The following is a 19345-nucleotide window of genomic DNA, read 5'->3' as shown; positions in this document are numbered from 1 at the left end:
GATGCTATGTAGAGGACATGGTAATGTGATAGAAACTGACTTAGGATTTGGACAACATAAATACCATAATATAAGGAGAATTCATTCACTGAAAGAGTGATTTTTGAACTGAGACTTGATAAAAGGGGATCAGTCAAGTAAAGATCATATGATTTTTTTTTTAGAGGATGGTATAAGACAGAGAATGGTACAAATAAAGGATAATAATTTGAACATATTACATTTGATGTGACACATGAAATTTAATTAAATTTGAAAGCCACATGAAGATCTCAAGTAGGAAGTTGAATAACTCTCAAGCTTGGACAAGAGAGGACAAAGCTTTGGGCACCTGGGTGGCTCAGATGGTTAAGCATCTGCCTTCGGCTCAGGTCATGATCCCAGGGTCCTGGGATCGAGTCCCTCATCGGGCTCCCTGCTCCTTGGGAGCCTGCTTCTCCCTCTGCCTCTCTCTCTCTCTCTCTCTGTCTCTCATGAATAAATAAATAAAGTCTTAAAAATAAAAAAAAAAGAGAGGACAAATCTTTAAGTAATAAAAGGAAATAGAGAATGGGACAGAATAGCTAAAAAAAAAAAAAAAAAGGAAGAAAAAAGGCCATGGCTTACAAATAAATTGGTAATCTGGAAGATTAAATTGAGAAAACTCTGAAGAATATATTAACAAAAACATAAACAGATGGAGCTCCTGAGAGAAAAGAAAATGCTACAGGATACGGCCAAGGTATCTAATACCCACTTAATACTGGTATGAGAAGAGAAGATTGAGACAATGAATAATTAAGAAAGAAAATAACAAAATAATAGAAAATTTCCCAAATTCAAGTGTTCAGATTGAATTCCAAGCAAAACAAACAAATAAACACAGATCTAGTTATAGCCTGATAAAAATTTCAAACACCAAATTAAGAGGGGAAAAAAACTCCAAAACAGAAAACCAGAAAGGACTACAAATCAGATTAATATTAAATCTCTCTTTACCAATTGCAGATATTAAAGGACAATGGAAAATATCTTTGTAATACTGAAAGAAAAGGATTTTGAACTCACATACTATACCTACTTATTTTTGAGGGGCAAGTAACACATTTTCAGACATGTAAGCCCCCTGGCAGCTATGTATGACCAGGAGGAAATCAAGAAGGCTAGAAATCAATTAAGTCAGGTTCCACTAGAACCTTTATGCCTTGAAAAGTGACACAGATTGAATGACATAAAATTACACTTCATTTTCTATCAATTCACTCATACTTGATTCTAGACAGAATAATATTTTCATAACCATAACATTATACTTACTGGTTTTAATTTTTGAATGAACTTATAGAAAAACTACCTAAGACAACTGCAGCCATATAATAGAAAGTAAATGTCATAAACTCTTGCAAAAGTTTTTAACTAAAAAAAACCTGATAGGTGAAAGTTTTATTGAAGCAATCATTACATTTTTATCTAAAACTGAAAAATCAAGAAATGAAGAAAAGACTTATATGGGTACTTCCAAAAGAACTAAAAAGAGAAACCAGTAACCAATGGTTTCCTCTGCAGACTATCAGATCCTGTGCCTTTGTTAGAAAAGGCTATAAAATCAACTCTCAGTTTTCTAACAGTCTACACGATCACCTAAGAAGGAATCAGAGTTTTCGGAAGAAAATAATAATCACTAATATTTCACTGAATTTCAACTTTTTCTAGGCATTCATTACATGTTTTAACTCATTTAATACTCACCTCAAACGTATGGGGGAGGTACTATTATGATGCCCTTTTTATAAATGAAGAAACTACAGAGAGATTAAACACTTCCATAAGCTCATACATCTAAATGATTAAGCCAGAATGTGAATCCATGAAGTCTGGCTTCATGGGAAAAAAAGCAGTTACTAGAGAAAGACAATTATTCCTAGTACTAAGTGCATAAAGAAATATCGGTGAATACGTTAAATAATATTTATAATTTGTAAAAGAATCAGCCGTATGACTGTACCCATCCTCTGGCTATACTATAATTCAAACACGTTTTTCCCCTTGTCCACAGAGATAGAACGTAAGAGATTGAGTGAAATGTCTACACTTGGGACATCTCTAGCAAAACACCACAGAAAGCTAAATTATGTATCCAAAAATAAATGGAAAGTAGTTTGTGTAACTTTTAATTAGTCTCCTAATATCTGGAGATTCCTACTTTCTTTCCATGGGTATAACCAGTATTTTTATCTCTTTTGAACTATTATTTTTTCCTAATGACTTTATAATTTTAAGTTTAAAAGTATTTTCTCCATAACTTTACATGGACCAACAGACATAAGGCTCTTTTAAGGATCTCCAAGAAAGGCATCATTTAATATGTTTTGATATAGAAATGAATTGTAAGTAGATAAACCTGCTGATTCAAATGACCAGAATCTAAACTATTTAAATTATTTTTTACATAATGCAGGATCTGACAATAAGAAAAGAACTTTTTTCTAACTTTCTAACTATATGACATTTGGCAAGTTACGTTCTATCAAGCACCAAAACGATTATAGGTTTTCAAATAATTTACAACATTTTCTTCTTAGGTTTTCACCACGTAACACTGAAATATAAATAATATGTTCGAATAAAAAAAGCTTCAAAGAAGAAATATACAATAGAAACATACTAAGTAGTATGAATCTAAAGTCAAAAGGAGAGTGGTAAATATGTTACACACTATGCATTATAGAGCATGAGTTAATCTATAGAGACCAGCTTGATTGACAAAGTACACAGAATTGCCTAGAGCATGGTACTGAACCTTGGTCAAAGCTGTGAGATGTACTAACCGGGGATAGGGGATAGATGATGTTCTGCAAATACGGGTCCGTGAGCTGTTTCAAGGCAAGACAGACTAGCTTGTCAAAATGGTTTGGCAATAATCACTGGATTTATTCCTTCTACCTGGATTTGGTGGAGTCCAGGGGTTTGCAATGATTTTAGTGAGAAATCCCTACCATACACAGATTTGCGATTTCTTGGTACAGAGATGCTGCATGTGCATGCACGCCCACGGGGCTCCAGCCCCGGGAGACCAAGTCCTGCGAGGCGCAGAGAGGGATGAGAAAGAAGACTGCGTCTGAGTTCGCCACGCCCACCCTGTTACCGCTTTTCTCTCTCCTGAAGCTGCTGTGGTGCATCATTTCTGACTACGAACTATTCTGAATCCTGGGAGTCCTTTCCTAATCAATTATGTAATTACATGATATTAGCATAGTACTCATCATGAGTGCTTAGTTTTAAATGACATCAGTAAAATGAAGGAAAGAGTAATTGTTTACTGATCCTCTGAGTCAGGCCTAGCCTTTCACTCCTCCAGGAGCCTCACCTGGTTTGAGCTGAACCACTTCTTTTTTTTTTTTTTAAAGATTTTATTTATTTATTTGACAGAGACAGACACAGCGAGAGAGGGAACACAAGCAGGGGGAGTGGGAGAGGGAGAAGCAGGCCTCCCGCAGGGAGCCCGATGCGGGGCTCGATCCCAGGACCCTGGGATCACGACCTGAGCCGAAGGCAGACGCTTAACGACTGAGCCACCCAGGCGCCCCATGAGCTGAACCACTTCTTAACTCATATAAATGATGTGGAGTTGAAAAACACGTAAGCCTTGAAAATTATCACATTAAAATACTCGTAATTTCTCCAGGGTGTTAAAAATGTCATATTAATGGAGTCTTTGTTAGTAGCATCAGTTCATAAACTCAGGTATTGTCATTTAAAGTTTAACAAAATAAAGCAGACTGAGGTCAGATGGAAAATGATTCTCTGTGAGTGTGGATAAAGTCACAGAACTTCACTGTATGATTTCGATGCGTATCCAAAAGCTGGCACCAATTTCATACACATTTCCAGGAAATAAGTAAAAATCTTGACCTCTAACACTTCAGAAAGAATCACCATCCAAATCTCAGTTTCGTTCTTCTCATCACTTCTCGCTTCCTATCTTTCTCCCACTTGTATTTTTAGACCCATGGCTCCCAGATCTGTGCTTAGTAGTTAGGAAAAATATCAAACTAAATTTACTAATTTTTCAGATATCCCTTTTTGAAAATAAATTTCAGTAACCACTGAAGGTGACAGCTAAGACACCAATTAATAAGAAATATAAAACCACATCTATTTTAAATTCTTAGTTTTAAAAAGTTCATTAAAAATACAGGCCTAGGGGCGCCTGGGTGCCTCAGTCGTTATGCGTCTGCCTCGGCTCAGGTCATGATCCCGGGGTCCTGGGATCGAGTCCCGCGTCGGGCTCCCTGCTCGGCGGGAAGCCTGCTTCTCCCTCTCCCACTCCCCCTGCTTGTATTCCCTCTCTCGCTGTGTCTCTCTCTGTCAAGTAAATAAATAAAATCTTTAAAAAAAATAAATAAATAAAATAAAAATAAAAATACAGGTCTAGTTTTGGGATTCTGTTTTTGTATTAATACTTTACCAAGAACTACCACCTAAAATATATTCATCAGAGGACTCAAATATTATTTTTAGTAAGTTAAAATTGAGAAAAGACTTTCTCCTTATACTCAGTTAATTAAGACCCTGGGTTAAATAATTTGGGGGGACAAGGGAGGGCTAAAGGTCCCATTTCAATATCAAGATTTGTGCAAAGTGAATGAGGAAATAAATGTATGCCTTCAAAAGATGAAAGTAATGTTCTGTAACCTCAAGGTCAAAAGAGTAGTATGAATGATGAGCGCTACCAGGAAGAAGAGATCACTAGGGGCTATGGAGGTCAAGGAGGAGTTCTTGGAAGATAAAGGAGTTGAAATATGTTCCTCAAGATAAGTAGGTTCTAAACAGAATGCAGTATTTTAAACAGAAGAAATGACAGAGAGAAAGGCACAGTAATAAAACAATAAATTCACAAGTCACATTTGAAGGAATATGACTACGCCAGTGTGACTGTACCTAAGCATGAATACAGGGAGAGGTAAGTGATAAGACTGGGTAATGAAAGATTGCAATACCAGGGTCAAGAGCTTAGATTCTGCACGGAATGGGGGCCCACCGAAGGCGTGTGAAGAGGAGAGGCACATGATGGATGTGGAATTTTCACTTCTACCCACAGGTCTCAGATCTTCCAGTACTAGAGTTACACAGAATGAGTTCATTCCTTTTTCCATGATAGTCCTTCCTAGACTTGAAAACTGCTATTATTTTCCTCCATTTGGAGGAAGGATGAGAAGGACAGACTGAAGAAGAGAGAGACTGAAATCAGGAGATAGCTGAGAAGCCGTTTGTAATTTGTAGGAGGTTTGAAATAAAAGGATGGCTCTGATTTCATGTAACTATAAACTTCCTTGCAACTGAAAAATGTTTTTATAAAAAAAAGAAAGAAAAAAGAACAATGTTCTTAACAAGTTGAATGTGTATCTTACTTATTTCACTTTAAAATTCACTTCAAAGCCTAATGGGCAGCTTTAAAACCAAGTTCTCTACTGACAGAGGAAAGTGCTGTCTCAAGAGCAGACAGTAATCTGCAGAAAGACAGGCGCATTTCCTGAGGGAGCCCACCCACACGGCTCTAAGAGAGCATCAGACAGTTTTTTCTGTGCTCTTTCCAATTATTTCACATACTTTTCTCAGGACTATGGGTAGTCTTGAAGCATCAACATAGCACCCATAAAAGTCATTGATGTTGTATTCTTTAAACATTTCCTTCAGCATTAAAGGGTATTTTCCAACTGAAAAAGCCTAAATTCTAAAACTTAAACCCATGTTTGTGCAACATAAAACCCGCTGCAATAAAATCCTCGTGTTACCCTCTTTACAGCAATATTAACTCATTGATATTTCAGAGTATCTGGCCATGACATTCTGATGGTAACACTAAAACATTTTCATAATTGCCCACACTAAATAATGTCCACTGTGTTCCTTTGTACGATTGATGGAAAACTATTAAGACATAAGCAACACGATATTTAAAAATAAATACCCTATGACCAAATAAAATGGATTTCAAACCTTGACCTTAGTTGGCTCAGGACTACTTTCTTATCTGTTTTCTAAACTACAATTTTCAGAACCCCCAGGACAGGGTATATATTTCAAGGTCCAAAAGAATGTACCCTCTGTCCTATTAAGTTGGCAAAGTTACAGTTTACCAAAGATTAGTCCTATAAAGTCTATAAAGAGATTTTTTTAAATGCATGTATTAACCTCAAATAATTCAGCCAGTTTATCTAAAAACATGTGCTGCTGGATACATGTATAATCATTTCAATTTCAATTTACTGTATAACTAGTTTTATTAAAAGGATTTAGAGTCTAAATTCATATTTGTTGAGGACTTAAGCAGAAATTTTATGCAGTTAGACACACTAACATCGTTCAGTAATTAACCATATTGATTCACACCGTACACTTCATATCTTGTCGTTTTAAAATACCGTAATTTTTGGTCTTAAATTACATTTGCATAAACTAACTACAATAAAGAAGGAAACATTAAAAACTGAAGGCAGGTGTTAAGTATTTAGATAAAATCTTCATTGTAATTACATATAACTACAGGTACAATTCTAGAAAACTAAAATTCAACAAAATGTTAAGTAATAAAATTATACATATCTGAAGCCACATATTTACCTGACATTGCCCTTGGTGTTTCTGAGAACTGTTGCAGCAAAATTCTGTGTGACACCCACCAAGCTGATTCCATCCACTTCCACAATCTGGTCATTGACTTGTATTCTTTGGGAAGAGGAGAAAAATTAGCCACAATTAACTTTTCTGATAGTACATTATCATTTTCAATACATGAGTTGGCAAAGTACTTGATTTTATGATACTCTTACTGACCCCAAAATTTGTCTTTTATCCACAAGCTCCGATCTCAGTCAAATGCTTAATGTTTTTATTATTTTTTTAATTTTAATTTTTTTTTTTTTTTTTAAGTAAGGCAGACTGCCACGTGCAGAGCCTCATTTGGATGTGTCTGGAGTCTTGGAAGCTTGACTACCCTATGTTCTCCTACAAATGGATCTTGAGAGTTTGTTTGGAGGCTCTAGCAGGGGAGCGCAGAAGAACAGTTCCCCTCTATCGGGGAAGGTCATCCTCTTCGACCCAGCGCGCAGCTTCGGGAGGGACGCACGTGGAGTGGTGAGGGAGGAAGGGGACACCCGCCTAGCCAGCCAGATGAGACGAATCAACCCTGGCGAGCAATGGGGTGACAGATGTCGCAGCCAGATCGCCCTCACATCCTTAATGTTTTTAAAAGATCGTCTTGTATGGTGACTAACATAACATAATAAAATTAAAAAATAAATAAAAGATCGTCTTGAAAAATAGATTGTTTTGAAAAGCAATACTAAATGGAGAGATTCAGTTTGCCCAATATTCATATTCCTATCACAAAGAATTGGTAACTGCTAATGTACGACATACTTACATCATTTTTGGTCCTTAATAAATTACATAAAACAACAGATCCAGCTGAAATATGCCGTGGGCCTCATCCCTAGTCCTGCTTTCCACCTCTCCTCTTCAAGGAAAAACATCATCAGGAATTGCAGGGAATCCTTCCTATTTAAGTTGTACGCTTGAACGCTTGAAATAGATAATGCTCATAACTGTACGTATGTTTATGTGTGCACACACGTATATAAATGCATATATTTATTTATGTTTAGGAGCAATATACAGTATTAGTGTTGTTTAATGTATAATGCTTTTAAATTTATATACATGTTTTATACATACCATTTTTTTATTCCTCAAAAGGAAGTATTTCTCTTTTTTTTTTCCTAAAGTATTTCAATCATGGAGAAATGCAGAGGGAATTAGGTAATAAACGCCCATGTACCAAACACCCAACTTTATCAAATCTCATCACTGTGCAATATTTGAGTCAGATTTTTTCCTAAAGAAATGTATTCCAGAAAAGCTAGAGCCCCTTTATTATTCATCTCTAATTCTAGTCCCTTCACTGCTTCCATAGATGTAACCATCATACTAATTTTAATGCTCAGTCTTCCTATGGACGTTCTGAAGTAGAACTAATATGTATACATGAATACGCACAATATGTGTACATCTGCAGTTTTCAAACATTGTGAAGTGTGCCTCTCATTCCATAATTTAGTTTGCTTCACTCAACGTTATATATGAGATTTATCCACAGTTATAAATACCATTCTACTAATTCATTTTAACAACCAGGTATATACATCTTTTGTGAATATATCAAAATATATTCATCCATTATTTGCAGATGGACAATTGTATTGTTTTCCATTTTAGCCATTACGAATACTGCTCATATGTGTCTCCTTACGCACGTGTGTGAGTTTCTCCGTGATATACACCTAGAAATAGAACTCCTGAATCAAAGACCATACGCTTTTTCAACTTAAAGAGACAAATTTTACTTCAAAATGCTTATGCCGATGCATATTCTCAGTAGCACTGTATGTATGAAAGGTTCTGACTTCCCACACTCTCACCAATACTTGGTATATTCTGACCCTTCAAATACTGGTGATCTTGTAAGTATAAAAAGACATCACACTGTGATTTTAATTGCATTTGCCTGATTACCAGTGCAGTTGAAAATTTATTCATATCTTTCTGAGTCATTTGTCCACTTCTGCAAACTGTTAGATCATGTCTTTTACCCATTTTTGTTGATGTTGTTGGGTTGGGTGTCTTTTTTCTTATTGATTTATTGAAGATGTCCTCATACATACTGTATATTAACACTTTCTCAATTAAATATGTTGCAAATACTTTGTCCCAATCTGTGGCTTGTCTTTTCACATTTCTTTGAAAAATGGTGATTTTGAGGAAAACAATTTTTAAAAATATAATCACATTTGAAATTTCAGCTTTGTATCAGGTAGTTCTGTGTTTTGTTTCAGGAACCCCTTTCTGCCTCAAGGTTATAACAACATTCTACTCTTTTCTTCTAAAAGTTTTAACATTTCGCCATTCTGCATTTAGGTAGTTATCCACTCGGAAATTATTTTTTATTATAATGTGTTAGCAATCTATTTTTATGCTTTCCAAGTGTTATAAACAAATGCCTTAATAACTTTTAATAAGAGTTCACTTTTCCTCCACTGATTTGTAGTGCTGCATCTGTCAGGGTTTCAAATGTGCATCAACATGTTTTGGGTTTTCTATTAGTTTTTTTTTTTTTCTATTAGTTTCTACTTGTCTGTCTGTCTATCTCTGCACACTCTATTGCTTCATAATTAGTTTTGACATTTCATAGGATAATTCCCTCCACCTTGTTCATTGTCCTCAAATTTTTCTGAGCTATTCTTGAGCTTTTTCTCTTCATAATTAGTTTTGGACTTACTTGCCAAGTTCTATAAAAACACTCGTTGAGGTTTTAATAAAATAATACTGACTTTTAGATTAGTTTGGGGAACACTGACGTCTTTATCATATTGACACTTCCCATCAATAAACCTTATGCTACTATAATTACTCTGGACAAGTGTTGGGTATATCATATGTTGTTGCCATGTGTTAAGAAGAGTTAAAGTTTGAAAATAAGAATAAAAAGGAGAGCAATCTAGATTCAGGTGCATTATTTAACAGATCCACCCAAGGATAATTTGGGGGAATGTATTTTCATTGATCCACTGTTTAAAATTGATTACAATCCTGGATACACTTAAGTTGCATGTTAATTTGCAGATTTTTCTGTCCTGAATAAATTCAGATACTTTCCTTCTGTTAGAAAAGATAATCCCATAGGCCATGGTTTATTTCCCTGTAGAATATTAACTAGTTTTATATCTAACTTAGTAATGTTATTCTAATACTACTTTATTAACTTGCCTTTAACTACGCACGTCTAAAATGTCCTTTGAATCACATTTACCACATCTCACTGGTTCTCTCATTAATTAGTGAGTTAAGTAAAGTCTAATCCGTGTTCATTTTATATGTATGAAAGTCATTTTTTTAACTCTCTGAATATAAGCCTGCGATAGCTTCGGAGCTTCCACCAAGATGCCAGAGTGGATTCACAAAGCCAATACCACTGTTACCACAGAAATACGTATCATGGGCTGTTTAAGCCCAGGAATAATTGCTTGGTCCCTGGACTGATTCTAAAGCTGCAACAGAGCACTATCTTTGTTAACATGTTTTTGTCCTAATGTAGTACTTTTGAATTTTTTTCTGGCTTTGGCCATTTTGGTTCTGGATCTAGTTTGTTCTAAACAACAATGAAAAATCACTCCCCACTGGTAGCAGCAATGAGTAGGACTGTAATTTTATATTCTGACCATTCGAGACGGCTATTGGGATTATAGGGATCTATTATCTCTCATGTGAAAGATGATAAAAAATTTGAGTTACTATCCTTTAAATTTTTTGTCTATTTGTGGGCTTAAACTATTTCATAAAAAATTTCCTGAACACTAGAAAGGAAAATAGCCCTTTGAAATCTTGACTGGTGAGTTTTTGTGTTTCTTTGATTACTTAAAGCTCTTTCCAAGGTTGCAGAACTGAAGCAACAAATTCTGTGTTGTTGTAATTGAGAAAAGCCATTATCTCTCACTGTGTATGCATGAAATATGTTCCTAACATAGAAGGGTATTAATAAATTAAATTATAAAGTCTTAGAAGTTAAAGGAGTGATAATCTGGTTCAGAGAGAATAGCAAGCACTTTCATAAATCTTATATTTTAGTATCTTATGAAGACTTTAAATGTGCTAGACATTTAAGAAAAAAATCCTTCTTAGAGATTCTGCTAGAAGCTCAGAAATATTTTTGAGAAAGCCCAGTTCACATAATAGAAGTGAATCTTTAGACAAATAAGACTAATTTAATAATTTTGGTTTAAAATACATACCTATATTTTCTCCATGATTTTGTAAAGGTATGGGTTTGCATTTTCTAAATGAAGAGACTAGTTAATCTGAACTTCCTAATATTCTGATATGGATACTGATCAGATTAACAGTATCCCTACATAAAGCTTAAAAAGCATAAGAAAACCAAATTGTCTTTAACTAAACTGAATCATAATTCTGACAAACTTTTTATCGATGGGAATTATGTTTTATAGAGTGTCAGCTTAAAACATGATTTCCAAGATTCTTAGTTATCTTCAAAACCTTGGTCATAAAGCATAGCTTTTAATATATATAACTCCACTTATATTAAAATGTTACAAAATTACAAAAAATAAATAAAAAATAAAATGTTACAAAGTTACTTTAACTTTGCATCATGTTAAGGAACGCGTTTATCTTTGCACTTTAAGAAGACTATAAAAATTGTGTGCGGCTGCAGAAAATGATAGCTACTGGTCTGGTATTGCTTGTGTATGACACACAATCATTATCAAGTCCCTATCTACCTGCAAAGGTTGTTAACTAGAAGTTGGTTAAGTAAGCTGTAAATTAAGTATAATATGCATAATTGAGATGATGCTAGCAGCAACAGTTACAGAAAAAAATATAATTGAGGTAATGGGATGGATTTATTTATTTATTTATTTATATTTATTTATTTATTTATTTATTTTAGAGAAAGGATGGTAGGTTAGCCCGACAGTATCAGCCTGTTCTAGGATATCAGAGAACATAATGAAGATCAAAACTTGAGTGTGCACAGCAAGTTAACAAGGTTTGAAGAAGTGATTTTTATTTGCCTCGGTTTATACCATCTGAGGCCAAAAAGAATTTATAAAATGAGCTGATTTTTTTACGAAATACATTCAGCCTTGAAGGACTTATTCATAATATAATTTAGAAGAAAAGAGTATAGTTCTTCTACTACTAGAGTTACACAGAGTGAGTCAGTTCCTATTTCCATGATAGCCCTTCATATATTTGAAAACTGCTATCATGTTCCTCCATTAGGGGTAAGGATGAGAAGAGACTGAAGAAGGTAAAGATTAAAATCAGGAAGACAGTTAAGAAGCCATTTGCAATTTGTAAAAAGCTTGAAATGATAACAGCATAAAATTATGAATGAGAGTTGCTTTTACTTCATATCCTCACCAGCATTTGGTATTGTCAGTGTTTTGGATTTTGGCCATTCTAATAGATGTAATGGTATCTCATCATTGTTTTAATATGCAGTAACTCACAGATTGGGAGAAAAAACTTATACATCATATATCTGATATGGGGCTTGTATCTATAGTATTATAAAGATAGTTACAACCCAATTACAAAAAGACAATCCATTTTAAAACTAAGTTAAAGAAAGACAGATAATGTACGATCTCACTTATATGTAGAATCTAAGAGCCAAAACAAACCAACCAACCAAACACGAGGCTCACAGGTACAGAGAACAGATTGGTGGTTGCCACAGGGTAGGGGGCGGAGGGGTGGATAGAATGAATGAAGGGGGTCAAAAGGTACAAATCTCCAGCTACAAAATAAGTAAGTCATGGGGATGTAATCTAGAGCATGGTGACTATAGTTAATAATACTGTATTGCATATTTGAAAGATGCTATATGAATATATCTTAAAAGTCCTCATCACAAGAAAAAAAAGAAAAAAAGTTGTAACTATGTATGGTGATGAATGTTAATTAGAGTTATCATGGTGATCATTTCACAAAGTATACAAAATCATTATGTTGCACACCTGAAACTAATATAATGTTATATGTCAATTATACCTTAAGAGAAAAAAAAAGTGGGCAAAGGATCTGAATAGACATTTCACCAAAGAAGATGCCCAAATGGCCAAGAAGTACATGGAAAAGATGCTCGAATCAACAGCCACCAGAGAAATGCAAGAGGTATCTTCACACCCACTAGGAGATGGTTATGATCAAAAGACAGATAATAACAAGTGTTCAGGAGGATGTGGAGAAACTGTAACCTTCATACATTACCAGAGGAAATGTAACTTTGTGTGGCTACTTTGGAAAACCATCCAGCAGTTCCTCAAAAGGTTAAACCACACGACCCAGAAATTCCACTGTTAGGTATACACCAAGAAAAATGAAAACATGTCCGCACAAAAATTTGTACATGAGCAGCATTATTCATAATAGCCAAAAAGTAGAAACAACCCAAATATCCACCAACCGATGTCAGAATAAACAAAATGTGGTATATCCATTCAACAGAGTATTATTTGGAAATAAAAAGGAATGAAAAGTGATACATGCTACAACATGGATGAACCTTGAAAGTATTCTACTAGTGAAAAAAAGCCAGTCACAAAAGACCATATATTGTATGATTCCATTTATACAAAATGTCCAGAAAAGGCAAATCTCTACAGACAGAAAGTAGATTAGTGCCTAAAGCTGGGGGGAAGAGGTAGGAGTTGGGAGAAAAGGAAAATGATTGTTAATGGATGTGAGGTTTCTTTCAGGAGTGATCAAAATGTGCTAAAATTAATTGGTTACACACGTCTTGAATATTCTGGAAACCAGTGAATTCTGTAATTAAGTGAACTGTATGGTATGTGAATTATATCAATAAAAATGTTAAAAATTCATCTTAAAGAACAACTTTATCCAAAACACGACCAGCTTCATCATTCCCATAAAATATATTTCTAAACCACTTAGTGTAGCTATCAAGTTTCTTCAGCATTGGGTCTTAACCTAATTCCGACATTTTTATCCCACATTATCCTTCTTGACATTTAAACTTTTATCATTTGTCTCCATTTGCCTCCACCTTTCACCGTGCACAAGACTGGAGTACTGTACCCATAAGAAAGAGGAATGGTGCTCACGATTAAGAATCTTTGGTTGGCTATCGTGCTAGAGGGTGGGCTCCTCAAATATTAATAAATGGATTAAATATTATAAACAATTAAAAATTCTAGTATACAGCATATGTGTCCCTTTTTCCCATTTGATCTGTGTGGTTGAGGGACACAACTCTGTTCTCCCTAGAGCAGGTCCAGGATCACTTTTTTCTTTTTTTAAGATTTTATTTACTTATTTGAGAGAAAGAGAGAGAGATTTGACAGAACAAGTATGAGGAGAGGGAGAAGGAAACTCCCCGTGGAGCAGGGAGCCCAACGCGGGACTTGATCCCAGGACCCTGGGATCATGACCTGATCTGAAGGCAGATGTTTAATTGATGGAGCCACCCAGGCGCCCTCACTTTTTTCTTTTGCTAATCATTCTTCTCAGGACTTTGGAAAAGATTGCCCCTCTTTAGTTCTCTCTAGCTTACTCTCTACTCCCCTTAAGTGGAAAGATGGATGCATCCATAACCATCTCCCCCTACTCTCATTCCTTCTCCTCCTTCCACAAAGTAGGAAGAACACTGAGTTTGCTCGGAGCTTCTTAACCATCTTAACCATCTCTCATACTTTTTGCCAATACAGCCTCTTTCTACTTTTCCTCTAGTTCTAAGGAAGCATTGTGGTGGTAACATTATAAAGTTGTCTTAGAGGAAAAACCAAACCAAACCAAACCAAACAATCCAGTCCTTTAGCCAACTCCAGACTCACATAGCTTAAACACTCTGCCAGATTAACTTTCCTCATATGAGGTTATGAGTCATAGCTTTGTGTTGTTTTATCTTTTCCTTCATAAAAGGCTCCCACTTGAAGGAATTGCAAGAGTTGACACTCAGCCCTCATTCTGGCCGTCAAGCCATGCACGCATAAAGGTGGCACTTCTGTAAGAGGTGCATTTTTCAAATTGGCACAAAAGCACGGTAAGAATTTGTAGTGGCCCTACCATACTGCACAGCATAGTCTACAGCACTAGTTCCCAAGTTGCCTAACTGCAACAGAATAAAATGGAGCAATTTGGAAAATTATAGATTCCTGGAGTTGCACCTCCTCCAAAATTCTCATCCAGGAGATATGGAGTAAAGCACAGAAGAGACATTTGAGCTGTTCCCTGATTTTGTCTACTAGAAATAAAGGTGCCATTCACAACCAAGCTTTGACATAAATATATGCTTTTATTTCTCTTGGAAAAACCAAAGAGCATAACTGCTAACTTGAAAGGTTAAGAATCTGTTTAACTTTGGGGCATCTGCGTGGCTCAGTTGGTTGAGCGACTGCCTTCGGCTCAGGTCATGGTCTCAGGGTCCTGGGATCGAGCCCCGCATCGGGCTCCCTGCTTGGCGGGGAGCCTGCTTCTTCCCTCTCCCACTCTCCCTGCTTGTGTTCCCTCTCTCGCGGTCTCTCTATCAAATAAATAAATAGAAATTAAAAAAAAGAATCTGTTTAACTTTAAAAGAACTGCCACACTGTTGTCCTAAGTGGCAATAAAATTCTATATTCCCACCAGTCATGTATGAATGTTCCATCTCTCAACATCCTTGCCAATATTTTATATTGTCAGTGTTCTTATTGTTAGCCATTCTAGTAGGTATGCAATGGTATCTCAATGCAGTTTTAATTTGCATTCACTAATGATGATGAACATATTTTCAAATCTACTGGCCATTCATACAGTCTTCTCTGTGAAATGGCTGTCAAATCTTTTGTCCGTAATTTTTAAAATTAGGTTGCTATTATTCCCTTGTAAATGTTATTCATATCCTGTATGTATGTTTTGCAAATATTTTCTCCTTGCCCATAGCTTCTCTTTTCATTTTGTAACTGTGTCTCTCAAAGTAAAAAAGTTGTGATTTTAATGAAATTCAAATTGCCAGTTTTTCCTTGATGGTCTGAGCTTTTGTGAGCTGTGTTAGAAACCTTTGTTTAATGTGATGATACAAGGATTTTCACCTATGCGTTCTTTTAGAGGTTTCATAGTTGGAACTCTTTCGTCTAGACCTATGTTAATTTTGATTAATTAATCAAAGTTAATTAATTATGGTGTGGTAACATTTGTGGCTTTTTTTCCTTATATGGATAGCTAATTCTTTTACTGCTATTTGTTGAAAAAACTGTACATTTTAGCACTGAGTTATCATGACACTTTTACTGAAAGTTGACTGACTATATACATCTTAATCTATTCCTCACTTTCTATTCTATCCCATATATTTTTATTTTTATGCCAATATCACACAGTCTTGGTTACTGAGGCTTCATAGTAAGTCTTGTAAAATCAGGTAACGTCAGTCCTCTAACTTTATTCTTTTTCAGAATTTTTATTCTAGGTCCCTTGCATTTCCATATGCATTTTAGAACCAGCTACTCAATTTCCTTAAAAACTAAATGCCTGCTGGGATTTTAATTGATATTTCTTTGAATCTACAGATTAATATAGGGACATGTGACGTCTTAAAAATGTTGAAAATGCTGTTATAAACATTGCTACGTCTCCATTTATTTACCTAGCCTAATACCATATTACCATCTACTAGTATCAACTCAACTACATTTTCATTTTTGTCCAACAACATCCTCACATAACTGAGAACTGTAAGGCAGGCCACACCCTGAAAAGACTGTTCACATTCCTGCCTTTGTATCCTCTACGAAACACTTGCCCATACGTCCCTTCTCTCCTCTCAACAGCTTTCTCCTAAGAGCCCAGCTCAAACGTGAACTTCTCTTTGAGCATTCATCTGTTTAGCCAAGCCGAATGCTCTTTTCTGTCCTGTGAACCTCTTCTACACCATATGTTTTATACCTTCGCTGAATGTTACATGTTACCAGGTAATTGTTTATTATTTCTTGAGGTATAAGGTCTCCCTAAGCAAACAGATTGCCAACTTCGTGGGTCTTTTATCTGAGCCCAGAGCAATAATTATGTATTGCTAATCTTATTAAACCATTTTGGAGAATAAAGGAAAAGAAAAAATTCCTTTTCTGTGTAGTTTATTCTGTGGATGGGACAAAAGTTAAATGTCCACTTTTAGGATAACATTTTTTTATACACTGCTGTTGATAAGACTCAAAAGAGGCAAATGTCCTAATTATTGGCTCACTTTCCATCATTCTATTTATGCCAACCTCTTTTCTGTGACATCTTCTCTTGGCCAGTTGTCATTTAAATATTTTTTTCTCAGAGGCTGTCTAGAAAACATCTTTCCTGATTAAATGTTACTTAATCTTAGTAGCATTTTTTTTAACTTTCTATCTTTATGTCTGTGTGCACATAATTTGTGTAATATACTTTAACATTTCCTTGTGTTGCTTTATGAAAGTCATTTTGTTGTGTGGGGATGTGTTGGGGGGTGGGGACGTTGTGTTTTAAGTTGATTCTAAACTACTTTAATGGCCAAAATTACGACTTTATTTCTTCCTAACCTTTACATGAAGTCAAATGGAATGCTCTGGAAGCAATATATGCTCAACACATGCTTTGACAGCAACAGTTCCTCAATGTTTCTGAGTGACCAATGACTGCGTTGTAAATGCATGGCAGCTCTCCAAGAAACTCATGGCAGTTCAAGTGCCTGATTTACCAGTATCTATGGAAGATAGAGGCAAGAAGAAATTCTTTATCTTTCAACTATTTAATTTAAAATATACTTTGTATTTTAAAAAGTCAAATTAAAGTTGAATTACAGAATTTGAAAGATGAACACAGTTGGTTTTCTGGGGGGCGGATGCAAGTAAAGCTGAAAAGCTCAAACTCTCAAAAGGAATGTCATTGTTATGCTTTTAGAAAATGAACAGATGGTAAGGTGACTTGAATCGGGCAAGAGCATTTGAGAAGGTAGACGTTTTAAGAAAAGACAAAAGTTCAAGGATGAGTGAGAGGACTAACTAAATAGAGGACAGGAAATTTCTAAAACAGGTTTTCTTGGTAAGCCAATACATCCAGGGCTAGCATTTACTGGGGAGGAAATAAAAGCAAAATACAGGTTTTTACATTGTCAATAGACAGAGTAATCAGAGGTGAAAGAAAATGAGGATGATGATTGTCTTAATGGACAAGAATAAAGGAAGTACAAGCAAGGTCAAAGAAATTTCTGAAAATACACATCCTTGAACAGGATAATTTAGATAAAATGCAATGAAACAAATACAATTAGAGGGACATTTCTAAGTACTCTAATCAGAAGGAAGATAGCAAAAGTGCTAGAAAAATATAAGTAGAGAAAAATAATATGCTTGCTTCATTGATCTGATTGATTCATTCAGTCAGTAATTTAGCAAGAGTGAGTCAATCACGACTCTACTCCAAGAACAGTGAGAGTCACTGGGATACACATTTGAATGAAGTATGATTCCTGTGTCAGAATATCTCACACACACACACACACACACACACACACACACACACACAATGTTTACGGAAGTACAGGGGTATGTGTGTATGCAGGAACTGGAGACACGGCGTGTGAAATATTACAGTAAGTGTGTTAAGAAAGGTATGAACAAAATAAGTTGATATTAACAGGGGAAGGCTATTGACTCTGTGAGGTGAGAGTCAAGTGGAACCAGAGCAAAGAAAAAACTGAGAATAGATGGATTCACAACGAAGTCATGGTGTTCTTGCAAATAAGCCAAGAAAGTCATCAGCTATAGTGCACAGTGCTACCAACATAAACAAACAAACAAAAAGAAATGGAAATGTGACCCTCACAAAGACTAGAGATTACTGGAAATTATCTTTAGGAAGAGTAACAGAACAAACATTAAAAACTAAAGTCATAAGGAAATTTGCCCCCAAAAGACTGAATCTTATAAGTGGCATCAATCCATTCATACATGGGCTCGAGTGCTTATCAAAAGTCTAGTACCTCCATGTTGCTATAGAAGACACCAGAAATGTAACTGTGGTCCCTGCTCTTAATGATTTAACCATAAATCTATGGATACACACTCAATACACATGACATGATGACAAACAAGTAAACATAAAAGCATGTGCTACAGACTATTATGTACAAGAGTACAGAGGCTGAGCGTTCAGCTGGGCTCCACCAATGACAGTTGAATGGTTTCAAGGATGAACTGGACACTAAGTTTAACCTTGAAGTCAAAGGTAACAAAATGATGAGAAAAATACTATTTTGGGTAGGGTGAAGAGTATGAAAGAAGTATGGTAGTAAGAAAAGGATCTGGGTCCTGGAGTTGCCTAGAGCTAAATTTCAATCCCAAAACTTTCACTTATTGGTAGTCTACTCAAAGTCCCCAATGCTGTTTCCCATCTGTATGTTGTTTTAGGAATATTTTTACATCTGTGTGATGTAGAGAAATAGAAAAAGCAATGACTGAAAGACAGAAAAAGAAAAGAGCTAAAAAGCAGATGGTAGACTGGGAGTGAATGTTTCTACAAAGTAGCGCTGGGAAGAGAGAAAGAAATGTGAAGTAAAATAAATCCAGACCCACCCACCCATCCTGCAAGCACTGTGAAAGTGAAAAAGGAATAAAGGAGACTGATGAGTTGAGCCACAGGGTCTCAGGCCTTGGTGGTAAACAAATCCAAATCTACAAAAACTGGAAAAGCAATGAATACTTGGAAAAAGTATTGGGGGGGTGGGAAATGCCACTCAAAGCCATATCACCAACAG

General features: G+C 35.6%; 1 protein-coding gene across 1 annotated transcript in view; it reads right to left on the bottom strand.

Annotated features, from left to right (window-relative positions):
* PPP1R9A (protein phosphatase 1 regulatory subunit 9A) overlaps positions 1 to 19345 on the bottom strand; it is a 315687-nt gene that overhangs the window by 126669 nt on the left and 169673 nt on the right. The window contains 1 exon segment of the mRNA XM_035723249.1: positions 6604 to 6708. Coding sequence (XP_035579142.1) covers positions 6604 to 6708 — 105 coding nt within the window.

Source organism: Zalophus californianus, chromosome 12 (genome assembly GCF_009762305.2).
Source record: "Zalophus californianus isolate mZalCal1 chromosome 12, mZalCal1.pri.v2, whole genome shotgun sequence".
Taxonomy (NCBI): Eukaryota; Metazoa; Chordata; class Mammalia; order Carnivora; family Otariidae; genus Zalophus; species Zalophus californianus.
This window is presented reverse-complemented; position numbering and strand designations above follow the sequence as displayed.